Here is a 19,601-nt window from a genome sequence, read left to right on the forward strand (position 1 = left end):
TGCTTTGAAGATGATTTTTGCTTGCGTTTTGCGTTGTTCTTATCCCAGAAATTTTGTTTACCAGAGTTGGGTAGTTGAAGTTTTTGGTAATTATGCTAGAGGTTGGGTTTTGTTTTTGCTAAGATGGCATGCTGTAGCTCCCTGCTTTTCCCTTGTGGTTGTGCAATCAGCCACGGATTTAAGGGGGGGCTGGTGGGGGCTTAAGCCCCCCCCAAGCCGCCGGAAAACCCCCTATAATCAAACGCTAAGGCTTACTCTGCCTATCTCAGTCGATCTCAAGGACACCGCCATCCCCGACTGCCTCCAGTCCTGCTGCCAGAAGAGCACCGCCGCTAGCAGTCCACCGTAAGTTATCCCTTTCATTTGTATTTCATTTTTTTTCCTTGATCACAAGTTTTGGAAAGTTTTTCAAATGGGTCTGCCATGACTTGGTTGTTGCGTTTCCCCTGTTGATGGCCCATAATTTTATGATTATACGTGTTTTATGTGTTGATTTGGTTGGATTTTCTTGGGATTTCTGATAATTTTGGGTGCTGCTTTACATCAATTGAGCGAGAGATTAGCTAAAATTTCTTATGCTCATGTGGTGTTTGACGAAATACCTAACCGACATCTTGCTTGAAGACGATTTTGCTTGCATTTTGCGTGTTCTTATCCCAGAAATTTTGTTTACTAGAGTTGGGTAGTTGACGTTTTTGGCAATTATGCAAGAGGTTGGGTTTTGATGGTATGCTGTAGCTCCCTGCTTTTCCCTTGTGGTTGTGCAATAGATTTGAAATGATGAATTAGAAGAAAGCCACGGTTGGGAATAAAATTATTGCAGAGAATATTTGTTGCTCAAAAGAAAAGTTTCTCATGGCTTTGTATGTTCTTTTCAAAGGATTCTACACTTAGCATGTGAATAAGTTGACCCGTATCAATTTCCCTTTAGTAGAATATGTTTTTCAGTTTGGCTATTGTTGTTTCATTTCTGCCATTTTTGAATGAAAGCTGTTAGTTTCCTTCATCCGATGATCTGCGAGGCTGTTTTGCTGTGAATACTGAGTTTTTATTGCAAGATTATGGTTGTGCCTAAGATTTTTATCTTGTGAGTTTGTTTGAAGTTATGGCAGAGCTCTAAGCCATTTTGGTTGCATTTTGATGAGCATCAAATCTGCAGCAGAATAAAATTTTTGCAGTCCTCTTTGCTGTTTTCTTTTTTCTGCAATTGCTCACCAAGTTTCAGCCATCCAACCTGCTGATTGGTCTTATATTGAAAAGGTGGATTAGATAAGTGGTGTTGGATTAGCATGTTTAGTATTTTGTTCAAATTCAAGATCTGATCTTTAGCATGTTTTCTTGAATGTTTTGGTTCGGCACTTCAAACAAGAGTTAAACATTTTCGCTGCATTTTTGTTTTGTTATTTTGAAAACCACTGCTACCCCTTTGTTTTTGCTAGCTGTCACCAAACCAGATTTTCTGATTTGATCTTGCAACAAAAGGGTAATATTTGGCTTGGGTGGTGATTAGGAGTGTGTCTTGCGATTGTTTGATTCAAAAAGCTGATGTTTGTGAGTGACATATTCGAATTGATAGTGAACTAGAGAAGGTAGCAGGTTGATGTTGCATAAATTCTCACCGTAGCCTTGCATGAACAGATTGTAGAAATGTGCTTTGCAAAAATAACTTTCTAAAATTGCACTCTGGCCCCCCAAGTCTCCCTTTGTTCACCGTGGCCCAAAATCTGGAAAAATCAAACTAATTTCACTCTTTTAAGCTTAGTCCTCTGTTTGCATATTTTATGTGGTTTTTTGGACAGATTAATTCTGGAATTTAGACCATAATTGTAGCGTTTTCAAATATTGAGCAAATATTGCAGCGTTTTCAACGGATGAAGACTCGCAGAATGCAATTGCCTCCTCTTCGTTATTCGAGTGAAACAACTAAGTCTCATTACTAAGTCTCATTTCTAACTTCTTGCTGGTGCTGTAATATGTGGGCCCAAATTATATGAGGTTCTTAATGAATTGTAATTTTTGTCTTAATAATCTAAGTCTCATTACTTGTTCTTTATTATTATACTCCTCCTCTTACCTACTTCTTTTACTCTTTTATGACAGATAAATGCTATTCATACTAGCTTTTGGAAGATATCTATGGTTATGGTTGAAGAATGTTGAAGACAAAATTGCCTTTTGCTCATGGAGTGGTTCATTTAGATGTTCTTCAATTTCTTAAACTGTGATTGCTTTTGTAAATGTACCTTATGTACAAGTGATATTTTGGACAAATGTTATTTTTGTAGGCATTAGTTGGGTAATGTACACTTGAATTTGGCATTTGAGAATGCTATATTATTACCATGTAATCTAATGCAAATACTTTTGGTTATCAATCGTTCATATTTATTTGTATGGTTTGTTTAAAATCAATGATTTAGCAATGATTACAGGTCAAATTATGACTATTAAGCTATTGAGAAATTATCTAATGACAAAAAAAGTTGTCACAAAATAGAAAATAAAAACTCCTTGTCACAACAGAGACTGTCACTAAATCTAAGCTAAATTTGTGACGACAATTGTTGTCAGTAAAATAGTTATATACAATGGCTTTCGGTGCTTTTTAGTGACGACCTTAAGTAGAGCATTTTTGACAAAAGGTCAATTCGTCAATAAAATACTTCCGGATTGTTGTCACTAATGACAACTATTTAGTGACGACATTTTAGGTCGTCACTAAATAGTTGTCATTAGTGACGACAATCTGGAAGTGTTTTATTGACGACTTGATCTTTTGTCAAAAATGCTCTACTTAAAGTCGTCACTAATGAGAACTATTTAGTGACGACATTTTAGGTCGTCACTGTTTACTTTTACCGACGGGGATTTAGTGACGACTTTGTGACGATCAAAAAGTCGTCAATAAAAGGTATTTGTGACGATATTTGTATGTTTTGTGATGACTTTGTGTTGTCACTAATGAACAATTTTCTTGTAGTGATTTATTTTTTAAACTCGAACTCGACTCGTTGAATGTAACGAGTAACTCGAGCTCGAGCCAAGCTTTTTACCAAGCCGCTCGCAAGTGACTTGATTGCACCCCTAGTCATATTACTCATAACTAGCATGCCTAATGTTTGATAAAATGCTTGTTAAGCTTTCTTAATGCTTCATATTTACAAATTTCATAACTATTGGTAGTTACTTATTATTGAATTATATATTATGTGTGCTTATGATTGTGAGCTCCGTTAATGAATTTTCATGTAAGATGGTTAGTCTAAGCTATTTGTTCATGTGCAAGATGTTTGCTTATTTCTTTAATGCATAGCTAAGATAATTGAATGCCTGTTTCATCATGAGTTAAATTTTGACGGTCATAAGAAACGAAGAATGAACTAGACAAGCTAACATAATTATTGACTCGGCTGACAAAGGATGTAATAACAAATTTTATGCTAATCAATATCAGGAAATTGTAACATGCAAGTTGAAGACCAAAATTTCAAAAGTCCAGTGTCTAGATCATCTGCTGTTGTTCCTGTTCTACATGGCAAAGAAGCTATTCCACACAGCTATGCCATGATGTCTAATTTACAACACATTGCTTTTACAAGCTTGCCACATTTAGGTAACCATTTAGAGAAGAAAAACTATAGAAGGCAGGCTTACCTTAGATGGAAATCAAAAAGATTGCGTTTATATCATTTTCATATGAAGAAGCAATCTTCTACTGAATCAGTCAACATTCCGCTGTCAAATATTGATAGAGAACATTTGCAAGATGCCTGTGAAGCTCAAAAATTTGTTGTCACAAAAACCAAATATCAACGTATCAATTAATTAAAATAAAATTGATAACAAAATTGCATGGTATACTTGGTCATCATTTTAGTTAGCATTAATGCCTCACATTTTAACAAAATATCAATGTATTACAACTCAAAAGAAAATTGACAAAAAAAAAAAAGACTAGGTTCATCTGTTCAAATTCAAATACTAATATTCCAACTTCTCTCTATTTCACAAACATTCCATCAAATTTTGCTAACTTTAAACACCTCAAGATGGGCACCGGCTGTGCATAGCACAGCGAGGCCTTACTAGTGTGTATATATATATATATATAATCACCAGTGGTTTGTGTCACCACCTCAGGATCTGGTGGTGGTGGGCCGTTCTATAGCAATAAGCTTGAATCTGTCTTGAAAGTTAAAATACGTCTTCATGACATGAGTATTCCCTGCAGCTATTGGGAAGGATCAATGGAGTGAATTACAAGCTCGAAGAAAGTAGTCTGATTATGATTTATGAGGAAAGGAAGGTGATTAGTCGTTTGAAACTGTTTTGTGTTAAAATAAAGAGTTGACTACTCGAAACGATAGAAAAACTTGGCACCGTGGTTGTAAGCCCTTTGGTCAAATAAATTTACTTTTGTCATTATTGCACATCAATCTTGGAAATTTGACTGGAAATGACCGCATGAAGAACTTTTGGGGAACATTAAATATGGTCGTAGGTAAAAGATAAAAGCCGCCCGTGGTCGCTACAAAATCTTTAAAAGTCTTGGTGGCGTGAGGTCAAAAGTCTGACCCTTACCTCACACAAAAAAATTATTATAATATGTGATGATTTTCATTAATCATATTTCATGAAATTTTTGTGACAAAAAAAAAAAGATAAAAGAGCTACAAATTGACAGCTTGACCAAAGTTTTATTCATGAAATGAAACGTGTGTTTGAATACACAAATTATTTTATTTGTACTATAAAAGTATTTTTAATTATTTTTATCACATATATATATTACATTATAAAAAATAATATAATAGTTATTTTAAATAATTTCCTATTGAAACACTAATACACTTGGATCATGGGAGGAGGGAATGCATCTAATAATACTAGAGCTTTTTCTTTCTCTGAATTATATCTGTATTTAAATTCTGTAATATTCATTTGTCCCACATGCAAAACATCACCATCATAAAGTTACAAATGAACTCACAAATTTGCCATCATAAAGTTACAAATTGCCTGTGAATTGTTTTATGACCCACACAGATTTTGTTCACAAAATCTCTTGAAGCTCCTCTGGCATGAATGTTGCAAGCACAGCTTCCTTCTGTCTACCAACATTTGCAAGTTGAGTAACTAATCTCAGTCTATCAAAATTCATGTTGGCTCCACTAGCTATTGCTACTACATTTTTATCCTCCAGGCGATGGTATCTACAGTATGCTTCTGCTCCAGCAAGTGCAAGAGCACCTGCAGGTTCTAGAATGCTCCTTTTCTCCTCAAACATGTCCTGTAACAAGTAGATGAGTTACATACTCCAGATATTCCAAACTTTCATTAAAAGTTCTCTTTTGAAAACTAGAACTTATTTGAGTTTCTTCAGAAAATCTCTCATGTTAGAATATCTCCACTCCGAGGATATAGCTGTCAAAAGGATGCATAAAATGCCCTTGTGATCAATTATTTTTTGGCAATAAGAGGCTGACCTTTATAGATGCACAAATAGCATCACGGCTAACTAGAACTACACCATCTATCAGCTTGCGACACAATCGAAATGTCTCTTCACCAACAACTTTAACAGCCACACCATCTGCAAAACCTCCAACTTGGTCCAGCACCACTCTTCGTCCATGATGTAAAGATAGTGCCATAGCATTTGCATCAAATGGCTCCACTCCAATAATCTTTACTTCGGGAGAGACCGTTTTCAAGTAAGCAGCAATACCGGCTATCAGCCCACCACCCCCAACAGGGACAAATATAGCATGTATTGGGCCTTGCATTGCTTGCATTTGGCGCACAATCTCCATCCCAATTGTACCTTGCCCACTGATGACGTCTGGGTGGTCGAACGGAGGGATGAATGCTCGACCTTCTTCTTTGGCTCGGCTTTTAGCATAAGATTGTGCTTCATCATACGAGTCTCCCACAAGGACAACTTTGGCACCCAGCCGCTCTACTGACCTCCACTAGAGATACATGAACATTTAGTCAATGCCACGGAACAAGAAGTTTATACAGGACCAAAACAAAGTCATTCTGTTTAAGGGAAAATGGAAATCCATAAATCAGAACCTTGATTTCAGGTGTAGTGACGGGCATCACAATCACAGCATCACAATCCAGTTTTTGGGCGGATAAAGCCACCCCTTGTGCATGATTCCCTGCAGAAGAGCAGATAACACCTCTATCGCGCTGGTCTTTAGGAAGTTTAGCCATCATATTATAAGCTCCTCGAAGCTTGAATGAGAAAACCTGCCAAACAAGCACCAGAAAATTTTCAAACAATCGGTGAAACTTCAATGTTTAATTATCTCATTTATTATAAGCAGTGTTGCTATCTTGTATGAACAAGAGACTCACTGGTTGAAGATCTTCACGCTTCAGCCAGACATTATTGCCCAACCTTTGTGATAGCTTAGTAGCCAGCTGCAAGTCTGACTCTACGGCCACGTCATACACGCTGGACGTCAAGATTTTCGTCAAATACTCGATTCCACCACCTCCACCCAATGCACCATCACTCTCCACCGCCCCATGATTCGGCACCAAAAAACCTGGCTCGCACAGCAAAGAGCCGGGAGACACTCTCAACAATGTCTCCGGTTGAGCTGGAGCAGCCAATTCGGGAGATAATGTCGGCGCCTGGAGCCGATTTTCAACGGCCATGGCATAAAATTTCGTCCGCCTATTCTTTAGAAAAGGAGGCCCTGGTCTAACTGTTTCCTTAGCGGTTGTGGGAGTGAATTCGGACCGGTGTGGAATGGTTTTGACCAGGACAAATCGCAGGGCTTCCATTCTTATTTTGTTATGAATGACTGATTAGTGGTAATAAAATTTTCCGACGGCGGCGAATGGTTGGCGTTGTGGGTTCTGGGCCGGGGTGATGATGGTGGGACTGATGGCGGGGAGGAAGAATATTTAAGGAAGGGAGGCAGGGTTTCAATTTGCGAAGGATTTTGCTTTGTGTTTCATTGTGGGTGACGTGTGGGTTATGGATGGGGGGATTGATGGAAAGACAGGTGTAATCTGTGGCCAATTGGAAAGAAGGATTCGTAACAGCGCGTGTACTCAGCGGTTAGATTATTGGTGTGATTCAACAGAAGCCACCACCTCCGACCGTAGTACGGTACATTTTTGTTTTGCCTTAAAGTTAAAGTGTTAAACACAAGCCACCACCAAAGTTGGTGGGATGGGAGGTCAACCCTGGCTCCCAGACTACAGAAATGTGATAAGCCACTTCAAGATTTCTCAAATGAGTGCGTAGTGCATTTATTTGGGTCCATAGAAATGTGATAAGTCACTTCAAGATTTCTCAAACGAGTTCAGTTTCTTTCGATTTCTACTTGATCTTTTCAAGTCACTTTTGATTTCTGCTTGATCTCTTCAAGTCATTCTCCCTTCCTGCTCTTCAAGTCACTCTTGATTTCTGCTTGATCTCTTCAAGTCATTCTCCCTTCCTGCTCTTCAAGTCACTCTCCCTTCCTGTAGCATAGAATGGATATAGATCTATCGTAGCCGAAAAAAAAATAAACACATGTTTATTTCGTTTACTATTTCACACAAACAAGGCAGGTACTTGTTTCTTTGCGTAGCATATGGAATTTTTAGTGAATTTTTTTTTTACGATAGCAATATCAATTCTATAATCTAATCTATCATAATTTAGAGAAAATGTACAAGGAATTAGTAAGTATAAAGATCTATTAGATCAAAGAAATACTCTGACATTTCTTTTAAATTTTTTTCACTGCATATAAGATTTAAATTCCAGACTAATCTCTTTTTGGTAGCCATTAAGCCAAGAGTTGCGTAGCATGTGGAGTTGTTTTAACGGATTTGGCCGATGGATTTCAGGCGGCCCCAAAAGCCATTCTTTCATAGTTCGTGGCTGCCTAACACTCGAAACCAACCAACGTGCTTTCCGAAATGGTGTACCATGGGGAAACCCTTTTTTTTTTTCCCTTTTCAAAGCTAGATGTCTTATTTAGACTCCCTCACTCAAGCCACTCAATCAATCTCATCCTTAATTATGGGAGAATTTTGTCATATGAGCATTCCATAATTAGGGACAAGAACTCGGGTGTCGTTTGATTCGCATGTTGGAATCAGATTCGGATTTGAAATCATTCATCTTGGATTTGTAATGGAATCAATTATTCCAATACATTTGTTTGGTTCAGTGTCAGAAATGTATATCATTACTATAATTGATATTTGGTTCGTTGACTCTTTGTAAATGAGATATAAGAAATTTTCACTAATTAAATATATTAGTATAAATGTATTAGTAAATTTAGTATAACTAATTAAAATTTCTATTAGCAAACATGTATAATTATTAGTATAATTGATAATATCAATTATATTACATAGATTAATATACATTATATAATACATATAACTAATAATATCATTACTATAAGTTTGTAACTAATTAAATTAAATATTATACATATAATTAAATATAATTATACAAATTTTATAAGATAAATATTAATTATACTAATAATTTATATAAACATAATGTATATTATATATTAAATATAATAATAATTATATATAATTATATTTAAAATTATTATTATTATTATTATATAATTTATTAATATTATATACAATTATAAATTATAATTATATGCACATATAATATACATTTATAAATATACATATATATTATAAATATATTATATAATATATATTATATAAATATAATTATATTTAACTAAATAATTATAATATATATTTATAGAATATACTAATATTATAATAAAATATATAATTATAATATATATTATATATATGTATATATTATAATATAAATATTAATATATTATTATATAATATTAATATATTTATAAAATATATAATATAAATATAATTACATTTAATTAAATAATTATAATATATATTTATATATTATATTATATTTGTCAATATAATAATTATAAATATATTATATAATTATACTAATATTATAATAAAATATTATAATAATAATATATATTATATACATAATTATATATATGTATATAATTATATTTTAATTTTTTTAATGGGTGGCGGGACGGGTCCCATTCCTAAATGGGAATCAGACTTGGGTTTTGTCCAAAACCCTCCAAGTTATTAGGGAATTGAGGAATTCTAAATTTGTAGGTATGATTCCAAAATCCCGATTTCGATAGTAGTAATCCAAACAACAATTATGATATTTATTCAAATTCTCCATTCTGAAACCCTCTTACCAAACGCCGTGTAATTGTATTTTATACAATTGTTTGATATGTCAAATAATTTATATATAATACATCATAATATTATATTGAATGTATGTCAAATATTTTATTAATACGTTACTTTTATACCAAATATAATAATATAATGTAATTATAAGTCAAATAATATAAAAAGTATAATAGTCGAACCTAACCCTACTAGATCCCAACCACACTGGCCCTCTCCCCATAATTAAAAATGAGCATCCCATGATTAAAGCCTGTCTTGAGTCAGAGTTGGCGATAATTAAATTATACCACTACTAGTACCATAGGTAAAGTAAAAAGCAATATATTAGTTCAATTTACCCTCAATCCTTTCTGGTGAAAATCAGTAATGTTGTAAATGTTATTTACACTTTTATTTTATTAATCACACTTTTACTATTATTTTAATCATATAATTTTTATTTATTAGATTAAATGATAAAACAAATGATGAAAGTGTAAATAACAAAAAAATTAAGTGCAAATAATATTTTCTCTATTATCTAATTCTTATTTTTTTAACTAATGCCAAGGAAAGTAGTACATCATAGTAACCAATTAACACTCATTAGTTGAGGAAACTACGTCCTAATTTTTACCGTGAGCGTCATTAAGGACACATTTAAGTTCGATGAAGAGACGTGCTCAAGTGTTGTCGTGGCGTGGGTGTTGCAACACAACAAAATGAATTGTTAGGCGGGCCTCTTATTTTTTTTTTTTGGTGTAAACGGCGGGCCTCTTATGTATGTACTTCTCGTTCGACTAACCATCAGCGTCATGTCAGGACTGGATCACGACTTCAAGTCCTTTTCACCTCAGAAACCAGAAGGACAGAAGTCGGTGGACGGATGGATGTGGATTCCAACTCCCAAGTTGGGGTAGGCCAAACTACACGTGTCCAGCGCCAAGCGGAGGACCGAGGCTGCAAGGCACAACCTCAGAACACGCTTAGAGATGCAAAGCTAAAATTGTTTTAATTGATCCTTGAATTATTGGTAATTTATAAGTTGAAGGTCTCGATTTTAGCCCAAATTCCTCGTATGCTTTTTATTTTTCGGCTCGGTTCCTTCCTCCCCACAAAAAAAAAAAAGACTGTAATTGAATATTGTGGGATAAAATTACAACTACCCCCCAATACTTCAGAAATTTAGAACGAACCCACATGCTTAAAATATATGTGAAACTTCTTTTTTTCTTTCTTTCTTTCTTTTTTCCAGCTCATTTGAAATATGAATATTGGCAAAAGTCGGAGAATATACATTTGAATTTTCAATTAAAAATAAGCTCGAAATGGTTTTTATATATATATATATATATATATATATATATATATATAATAGCTCGAAATGATATTTAGCATCTTCTATTGGTGTTTTTGGGATGGTTTGGGGGTGGGGGGAAGAAAAGGGAAAGACCAAACAACCTCAGAGGAAGAAAACGAAGGGTGTAGTAGGATGAGATTTCCATTTGACTTTCTTTGAGATTCATAGAAGCAAAAAAAGGCTTTCCACTCTCCACATGCGAATTAGTACAATAACTAGTACAGGCCTTTCATGATTCCCATATGAAATAATTTGAAGGTTAGGGAATTAGATTCCAAAGAAAAAAAAAAAAATGAAGCGCTAACGAATTGCTGCGTGCATGGCTTAATGGTTTTATTGAGTGGTCAAAAAGCAACAGACTACTATTTCATTCCGTGTTTCAAAGAAAGCTTAAAGCAAACCCAAAAGCAAAGAATCTCTAAACATATTTGATCATCCTGCATTTACAACTGAGCAAAGCCGAGTTTCTCTATTTGATACTCAACAAAGTCCAAAACAATAAAATCACGAACTACCATTTCCTGCACAATATGGACAGCACAAGCACGAAGGCAGATGTTATAAAGCCAGTTCTCCTCAGAGCTGGAATTCCTCTTGCCATTACCGTGGCTGGTTTCATTGTTGCTCGCATCACCACTAGAAAAAGTTCAAGTCGTCTAAACACTTCATCAGCAGAAAATGAAGCTAGTTCTCGTGGGGAGCAGACGGCTGAAGGCTGTTTCCCTGATGTTCAATCTATCAATTCATCCTCTTTATCCAGCTTGGACGCCTATCATTCTATTACAGATACCTCTAACCAGAACTCTGAAGAAGAATTGCAACATCAACATATATTTGAATTAGAAGAAGAAGTTTTGGTCTTAAGAAATCAAATAAAAGATGTTCATGTGAGAGAATTTGAGCTGGAGGTACGGTATCTTCGGTATCAGGACATGCAAGAGCAAGAACTGCTGCTTATGGAGCTTCAGAACAAATTATTGTTGGAGATAACAAGGGTCGAGCTCTTGGATAAGGAAATCTCATCAGTGGAAGCAGATAGGAAGAGTTTCGAAAGTGTGGTAGTTGAATATCTGAAAATATTGGAGCTGCTTGAAATTTCCAGATCAAGAAACAGATTGCTTCAGAGGAAGGTTAAGAAGCTGTTGAGGAGAACAAAAGAACATTCTCGAGTCATAAAGCAGCAGCATATGCAGATAGAAGCTAAAGAGGCAGAAATTTGTAGAAATCATCAAGAGCTAGAGGCAAAGGCTAATATCATCAGAAGAAGGGAGAATGACATCAAGGAACTAAAATTGGCTCTTGGGCAACTGCAAATGGAGATAGATGAACTATCGAGACAGATGGAGCTGGCAAATACAGCAGCTTCATCAAAGGTTGACATTCTTCAACTTGCCACAACTTAATATTCCCGTATAAAGCATATCTATCTGTTGTTTTACAAAATTGCGATGGATATAAAAGTATTATGGATGGAATCATGTAGGCTTATAGATGGGGAAAAAAAAGTGTTAATGTTCTCTATTTAGTATGTAATAAATGCATCCCCTGTTGTTCAAAGATTAATTGCTTGAGGTTTACAAGACAGTCTTTCCTTCGTAGATTGATGCAGACGAGGCAACACTGGTAGATTACGGACGAGTAGCAGCTAATCCGGAACAGCTTGAGAAGGAACACGCAGCAGAAATTAAAGAGTTGATATACCTAAGGTGGTGCAATGCATGTCTAAGGCATGAGCTAATGAGGAAGAACCTGGAACAAGAAGACTTACAGCAAAGGAAGGACCAGAGAGAGTTGAATTTTGGAGAAATTTCTAATTTTGGATGGGAAAATGAACATGATCATTCCAGTTGGGATCACGGAGATTCTTGCTTAAACTTGCCCACAACTGGTCATGCCCATCCTCGTTCCACACAGCAAAAGTTCATTGACAAGTTCAGGAGATGGGTGGAAGGGAGTGACAAGACAAAACAGAAAATCAAAAAGAAAAAGAAGCATAACGTCAGTCATTCTTTGTTGCCTCATGGTCCAGGTTATCTGCATAATCCTGCAAGGAAGTCTTACTCAAGTTCCTGAATATGACTTCCCAAACTAACAATGCTGATCGCTCTCAAGAGGCAGAAAAGATATCTATATATATATATATATATATATATATATAGAAGGCAAAAATAAAATTTTCATTTGGCTGTAAAATGAACAGCTTAGTTTCCCGATGATAAGTACGAGAAGTTGACAATTTTTGCAGTCTTACAGGTTGAAGCTAACTGCTGTCCTTATTGTAAACGATAAGCGACAATACATTTATCTCTACATTGAATGGAAACAAAAAAGTAGATAAAGAACCAAAGCCCCCCTCAAAAGAAGAAAGCTAGGAATTATATGCATCCGTCTTTTGTTCAAACAGAAGATGTGCAAAATACGCCTACAAGTCCTCAACAGCACCAATGTGGATTAATCGAATTACTTGCACCGTATGAGAAATGAACTACTGCAAATCTAAGGAACCTTGTTTATACATGTAGATCAACCTAGAAGGAAAAGTAGTTAAGATAAGACTGCTACAAAGAGAAAAGTAAAAAACAGCTGATGGGATCCGCAGAGGTTTGAATTGGAAATGCCGATAATGACAAATGCGGAAATATTATTAGTAGTAATAAACATTGCTCTGGCAAAGGTAACTTGATTTTGAAACAAGAAGGGAAAAATTTACCGAATCTTAGAGCTTCGCTCAATTCTGGATGTGCATCTGACGCCTTAATAGTGAACCAGAGAAGGCGTGAAAGCGAAACGGTCCCCGCCCTCTGTATGACTGAATTGGGAACTAAGGATACTACTCTATCATAACATAAAGAGTGTATGAAAACTGAACAGCAAAATTGTGGCTGAGCTTAAGATATTATCCAATCCTCTCTCTCTCTCCCAATCTCCCTCCCCGTCCCGCCAAGCTTTAACAACCTTAGAATCCCGTTAACTGCCACTTCTGAAAACTCGCAATTTTAATGGAGTCGGTCCTCCTCCAATGCCTCACCCATCCACTCAGACCTCCCCTCTTTCCCCACTCTCTCACTTCTACTGCCATCACAGGTTATCTTCCTTTCTCTCCCACACCCTCAGCAAGAAAAGGAAACAAATATACGGCTTTAATAAGCTCGTCAAGATTATCCGTGAAACTCAAGATTCAATTTTGATTCCGCAGGGAAAAGACCCTTGAAGCAGAATGCATCATTTAAGCCTTCTCAGTGCGCATTATCATCTGCGTCGGAAGCTACTGAGGGAAAACTGTCATTAGAGCAAGAAGGAAGGAGGGTGTTCATGGGCTATCTTCTTGCATCCGGTTAGCCTTCTTTCCTCGTACAACCATTGTTGTTATTTCACTTGATTTATGTAACTGTTGGGCTAGTTGTAGAATTGTTCTTGAACATAGATAGTCTTATGGTTAACAGAGAGGATCCTTGTTGTTTTTGCTTTTCTTCTGATATGATTAGAGGAGCAACTGAGTATAATTGTGGAAGATGTCATTTTTCATCAAGGTTCTAAATGAAACATCTGGTGATACATTTTTAATTTCGTTGATGGAGATATATTGCTTCATGTTCTCGTTGTTTGTAGTTACTTTTTCCATTATTCAACATGCCTCACACTTGATACCACCATTCAATTAGACTATTGATCTTTCCATTCCCTTTTTTTTTTTTTTTGGGTTTTTGGTTCTCTCCTATATGCTCCATCAATCGAGTTTTAGTTAAGTGCAAGCGTTGGTGGTCATGTGTTGTATACTGCTTTCCTGTTTAACTGACCTCTGGGAAAATAATGGTTCAGTTTTTCTGCTTCATTTGTTTCATCTACAGCATGCATGGCATAATGTTTGTATGGTTTTGGTTTCTGTCATTACCAGCCACTGGCTTTCTTGTCTCTGATGTAGCTGGAGCTGTTAGCACAAGCAGAAGAGCCGTAAGATCCTTTTAAGTTCAAAATTTCTTTTTTTTTTTGGTTTTAAATCGTTGCTAACTTAATTGATAATTTAGTTGATAATACATGATTTCATTACGTTGAAGCTTCCCTTTCACAACTCACAAACAGAAGATTTATTTGCTCGCTGCAGCTTAAAGGAGCAAAAGTACCAGAGAGTGAATTTACAACCCTGCCTAATGGTTTAAAGTTGGTAACCGATCATTATGATTCTTCTTGTTTGTTTTTTGAGAACCTTGATACTCTTAAGGCATATTTATGTTACTCCAGTAATCAACTTGTATTCCTGTATGCAATTGCTAGTACTTTCAAGCAAAAACTTGACTTGGTACTTTGGGTCGAAATGTCTCTCAGATATTATGATTTAAAGATTGGCGGTGGAGCTGAGGCTGTGAAGGGATCTCGGGTTGCAGTACGGCTGTGGCACAGTTAACTTTTTCTGTATTTAAGTTTTTATGCCTTATTACTTATAATATATGATAGTTATGCAAACTGTTGGAGTACTTACACATTTGATTGGCATCTCTGTTGTAAGTTCTATTGTTTGCTTTTTTCAAACAGTTAAATGTATTTCATAAATCAGAATGCTTTAATTGAAGCCCTTCCGAAAATCATCAGTATGTGTCAGAACAGTTTATTCATGAAGTGGTTATTATAGCTTTGAATCAAAGATAAAACTTAAAAATGCTGAGACACCTTTTTCATGCTTTAGTCTTTCTTCTCTTTAGTCTTGGTTCATCTTTGGGCTCTGTTCGGCCCAGTTATTTGCCAACAGAAACTGTCAGAGTGAATTTCACAATAACTCTGTTTAGCACATATTCCTACCAGCTTTCTTGTTGCTATGATTATAGTTGTTTGAGTCTAGTACATGTTTACCTGAGAGGCAAAACACCTCATGACTGGTTTATCTTGGCATCATCTGATCATACAAAGTCATTTGCAAAACCTTAATGAAGGTATAAATTCATCTAGTATTGTGTCTTGTTTCTTTTGCCCAATAGTTTTGTTCCCATCATTTACAGTATCTCCTTCTGGTTCTATATGTTTATTATGAAGTTTTATAGTTTCATATTGTTAGGAATATTCACATTTCTGCCATGCTTACACTCTCAGCTAACTGCTGTTTCAAAACAACTTATGTAGGTCCACTATGTTGCTAAATGGAAGGGTGTGACATTTATGACCAGCAGACAAGGGCTTGGTGTTGGTGGTGGAACAGTAAGGCTGACATTGTGACTTAGTGTCTACTGGTTCTCTATTACTGGACATATGCAACTTTTCTGATACCACATGCAAAAACTGTACTGGAAACACAAATCTATTCACAACGCGCTTGGAGAAGTTTCCCATGTCATTGCATACTCCCATGAACTGATTTTACTAGAAATACCTTCTTCATCTTTCTACGAAAAGAAAAAATACCTTTATTTTTTCTTTAATAACATCTGCATTGATATTGAGCATTTCGAGTAGCTGTCAGATTCAATTGTTAGCAGAACATCATCAACAGGCCTCTATGGATGGCATAAATTTTGGATCATGACCAATAACTATTCTTTAACTATATATGGATTTCAACTTGATGCAGCCTTATGGATTTGATGTTGGTCAATCGGAGAGAGGAATCGTGCTTAAAGGATTAGACTTGGGTGTTCAAGGCATGCGAGTAGGAGGCCAGGTAAGAGATAATGAACTCATTGTGCCTCTTCATATATTACATATGGTGTTTGGAGTTGCTAGAACTCATACTACTGTACAGGAAACTGCATGTTTCTTTCTTAGTAGTTCCTATGTCGGGCTCCATAAGAAGCCTATTTCTTTTGCTCTAAAGACTCCATTATCTTAGCTGTTTCTTATTGAATAACAAAGAGCTCACAACACAGATAACAAGGCTGAGAGTACACTTACTGGTGCTTTCTCATAATTATAGAGATCTTCCTGAATCATTTGAAATGACACAGAACTTTCTTAGCTAACTTTTATAAGTTAGCATGTTTCTGTATTCTGATAATGTGCTCTTTCCTGACATTGTAAGGGTAATTATGATACCATAACAACTTGACTGAAAGTCAGTATAATTTCAAAAAAAAGAGTCTGGGTAGTGCTTTGCAGTTGTAATAAAGGCCATGGAGTTCAGTAGAATCACCCCTTTTAGTTAACTTGTTTTAACTAAAATGCATATATTTGGGACTCTTATCTATTGATGGTTGTGCAAATTGAACCAAAATCCACATAAAGCGATACATCTTTTGGTCAAAGTGATAATTTCAGATGTTTATTTATTTCTTGCAGCGGTTGCTGATAGTTCCTCCTGAGCTAGCTTATGGAAGCAAAGGCATACAGGAAATTCCTCCAAATGCAACCATTGAGGTAAAATATTTTTGTGCATCGCACATCGCACCGTTAGGCTTTAGATTATGAAGGTTAGTTGGGAACCACAAAACTATCAAGGTAACTAGCATATTGTCAATAGAGTGCCAGTCTTTGAGATGACACGTGAATCTCCTGATTTGTAACATGTCTGAAATGAAGAACATTTTCAGTTAATTTATTATCTAAGAACCATTTTAGCACTTCCAGAATAACAGAGATATAAATCAAACACCCGGATATAGAAATACTGCAGCGTGTTTAGATCATTTTTACTTATTATAAATTCTTTGAATTCAACTGGCAAAACAATTGTTGGTCAGCAACTATATCTGGAACACATGTTTATAACACTGTATAATGAAAGATAACTATTTGATTCAGCAAGTCTAATCAATATGAAGCAGTCAAGTCAAGCTGCAGAAGATAACTTTTAAAAATGAAATGACTTCTTAACTCTTTGTCAACACACTAGATTGAGTTTAATCTACTTTCAAAAACAGTAATGAGATTTTAATGTTCTTAAATTCTTTGCTTATGTAATTCTTTTGTAACCAGAAAAGGTTCGGCAATAATACCAAATAAAGATTGGTCTTTCTGCTTCTATTAGGTAATATACCTCTGGGAAAAAGATTGATTCCAAGTCGGACCAACATCATTCATCCTTAAGAAATACAGCAAAGGAAACTCGAAAATCTTGCGAACATCTCTATGAGAATTATCCTTAAAAAGAAGTTTATCTTCTGTAACAAGCCAAGATATAATCATCTCAGAATAATTTCTGGTTTCTATTGGTGGAAATTATGATTTAGACCTAGCTCCACAGATCTCTTGGTTCTGTGAAGATATGAATGTTTTCTGACCTCATCTAGATTCATAGCAGGCTGATAAAAAGTTACAATACATCCTAAAAAGCTGTCCTCAACTAGGCTTCTGTTGCTTACCTGACCCACTATGCCACTTGTATCGTCCATTCCATATTGATTGTAGGCAGCTAACCTCTGTCTTCAACCTGCATGGAATCGTAAACCAAAATGGTGAAAGGTAACTCAAAAAAGAATAAAAGATTAACAATACCAGAGAGGAGATCCTTAAGTGAAATTTCATTCCATCTACAATTTACTTTCTTTGGGCTTACAAGCATCTGTGAAGGTTTCCCTGATTAGAATGGTAAATTTGCCTCCGTTCACTTGTCTTAACATTTGATTTTGTTTTCAGAAAACATTGTTCTCATGATATTGGCCAAATACGGTATCCATAGATATGGGGTTTTCTCCTGCTGTTACATTTTTGGGAAAAATAAGTTGATCAACATTCATGCTTTGTGAAGTATGACAAATACTAGAAACTAGGTTACCTTGTCTGTAATATGTTGGATTGTCATCCTCCAATGCAGTTTCAATCAAGATCCTACACCGTTGCAGTGATCTGGTTATTGACTAAATTCTTCTGTCAGTATGCAATGGTTATATCAACAATGCAGAGACTGTAAATTTGGTTCTAAGTTTCCATGTCCTAATAATGTGACCCATAGGTTATCAGTTGGGCTTGAACTGAGTAACAAGTATCATGCAGCTTGGTTGATGGGGAATAATGAAGTTATTCCGTATTTGATTTTTCCAAGCTCATTAACAGTTCAACACAACAGTGCCTGACCTCAGTTTTCCTATGCCGCTGCTATCGTATGAAAATATAATTGAAAATTTTGTTTGTCTTGAATTTTTTAGCCTATTCAATTCAGAATGCTGTTACCTCTTTTTCTTTTAGAGGAATCGTTTACAACCCTATCTCTACTGTTCTTACTATGTTAACTCTGATTGAAATGCAGTTGGATGTTGAACTACTGTCTATCAAACAAAGCCCATTTGGGTATGTAACATGTTTAATTCATTTTAGTCTTTCGGTGGCTTTTTTAGTTTCCCCTACCAAACTTCTATATTCTAGCCTCAATTCTCCTCAAAATTAGCTTAATCAATATTGTAACTGTTTTCGTGCAGATCTCCTGTTAAAGTCATTGAAGGATAATTAGATTCCTGATGCCTGTGATGCAATTTCATCAAAAATAGGAATCTGCAACATCATTGATGAAACTGATAAGATACTGTATTTTCTTCTTATCATTGTCCCCAAGCTGCCTCTTTTTTCTATCCGCTGGAAAAGTCCTTCCCAGTTACATTTTTATTAAACTCTCCATTTATTGTAACTATTACATGTTGTTTAGCTCCTTCAAAATCTTCTTTGTCATGAGATCATATTTCTGAAATCTGTGGGAACAGCACTCTGTGTTATCTATTGCTGCTGTAGTTTGAATTAGAAGTGAAACCATGAAGAGTTATAAAAGAATTAAATTGAACATGATACTCAGTAAAACCGCCGTCAATTACGTGGAGGTTAGTTGAAGAAAATTGTATAAGGATATTGAGTTGAACAGCCATACTGTCTCACCATGCTTAAGACTTTGGTTTTGCACTGGATAAGTCATTTTTCTGAGCAGTCCCCCCCCCCCCCCCAAAAAAAACCCAAAAAAAAAAAGCAATCCAAACATGCAGGGGTCCCCCTACATGGTAATCACTTTCTTTACAGCATTATCCATTGTGCAGGAGCAGATCGCTATACGTGTAAGCAGTTTTCTTCCACTTCACTCTCATTAGCAGTAATTGAATTTTATATTACA

The 19,601-nt window shown here is 35.6% G+C and overlaps 3 protein-coding genes across 3 annotated transcripts; 2 read left to right on the plus strand and 1 right to left on the minus strand.

Annotated features, from left to right (window-relative positions):
• Positions 1 to 4,926: 4,926 nt before the first annotated feature.
• Positions 4,927 to 6,989, minus strand: LOC113775822 (threonine dehydratase 1 biosynthetic, chloroplastic-like). The gene is made up of 4 exons (XM_027320841.1): positions 6,367 to 6,989; positions 6,079 to 6,258; positions 5,487 to 5,972; positions 4,927 to 5,290 (listed from the first exon to the last, which is right to left on the minus strand). Exons 1-4 carry the CDS (start codon positions 6,799 to 6,801, stop codon positions 5,054 to 5,056), a joined length of 1,338 nt encoding a protein of 445 aa, XP_027176642.1. The 5' UTR covers positions 6,802 to 6,989; the 3' UTR covers positions 4,927 to 5,053.
• A 4,129-nt stretch (positions 6,990 to 11,118) lies between these two features.
• On the plus strand, positions 11,119 to 12,702 carry LOC113773441 (protein CHUP1, chloroplastic). Its single transcript, XM_027318091.1, has 2 exons — positions 11,119 to 11,961; positions 12,188 to 12,702. The coding sequence occupies exons 1-2, from the start codon at positions 11,119 to 11,121 to the stop codon at positions 12,659 to 12,661; spliced, it is 1,317 nt and encodes a 438-aa protein (XP_027173892.1). The 3' UTR covers positions 12,662 to 12,702.
• A 757-nt stretch (positions 12,703 to 13,459) lies between these two features.
• Positions 13,460 to 19,249, plus strand: LOC113775087 (peptidyl-prolyl cis-trans isomerase FKBP16-4, chloroplastic). The gene is made up of 10 exons (XM_027319825.1): positions 13,460 to 13,672; positions 13,785 to 13,922; positions 14,484 to 14,539; positions 14,691 to 14,746; positions 14,912 to 14,969; positions 15,701 to 15,775; positions 16,146 to 16,235; positions 16,850 to 16,927; positions 18,756 to 18,796; positions 18,925 to 19,249. Exons 1-10 carry the CDS (start codon positions 13,588 to 13,590, stop codon positions 18,950 to 18,952), a joined length of 705 nt encoding a protein of 234 aa, XP_027175626.1. The 5' UTR covers positions 13,460 to 13,587; the 3' UTR covers positions 18,953 to 19,249.
• The last annotated feature ends 352 nt before the right edge of the window (positions 19,250 to 19,601 follow it).

Source organism: Coffea eugenioides, chromosome 6 (assembly GCF_003713205.1).
Source record: "Coffea eugenioides isolate CCC68of chromosome 6, Ceug_1.0, whole genome shotgun sequence".
Taxonomy (NCBI): Eukaryota; Viridiplantae; Streptophyta; class Magnoliopsida; order Gentianales; family Rubiaceae; genus Coffea; species Coffea eugenioides.

What these genes read in the sequence shown, in the direction of transcription:
- LOC113775822 (XM_027320841.1), bottom strand. Translation starts at nt 6,801, where the DNA reads ATGGAAGCCCTGCGATTTGTCCTGGTCAAAACCATTCCACACCGGTCC. An exon ending in TCACTACACCTGAAATCAAG is followed by an intron (nt 5,973 to 6,078) that starts GTTCTGATTTAT and finishes ATGTATCTCTAG; the next exon opens with TGGAGGTCAGTAGAGCGGCT. An exon ending in CTATTTGTGCATCTATAAAG is followed by an intron (nt 5,291 to 5,486) that starts GTCAGCCTCTTA and finishes TACTTGTTACAG; the next exon opens with GACATGTTTGAGGAGAAAAG.
- LOC113773441 (XM_027318091.1), top strand. Translation starts at nt 11,119, where the DNA reads ATGGACAGCACAAGCACGAAGGCAGATGTTATAAAGCCAGTTCTCCTC. An exon ending in ATACAGCAGCTTCATCAAAG is followed by an intron (nt 11,962 to 12,187) that starts GTTGACATTCTT and finishes TTTCCTTCGTAG; the next exon opens with ATTGATGCAGACGAGGCAAC.
- LOC113775087 (XM_027319825.1), top strand. Translation starts at nt 13,588, where the DNA reads ATGGAGTCGGTCCTCCTCCAATGCCTCACCCATCCACTCAGACCTCCC. An exon ending in CACTTCTACTGCCATCACAG is followed by an intron (nt 13,673 to 13,784) that starts GTTATCTTCCTT and finishes TTGATTCCGCAG; the next exon opens with GGAAAAGACCCTTGAAGCAG. An exon ending in ATCAAACAAAGCCCATTTGG is followed by an intron (nt 18,797 to 18,924) that starts GTATGTAACATG and finishes GTTTTCGTGCAG; the next exon opens with ATCTCCTGTTAAAGTCATTG.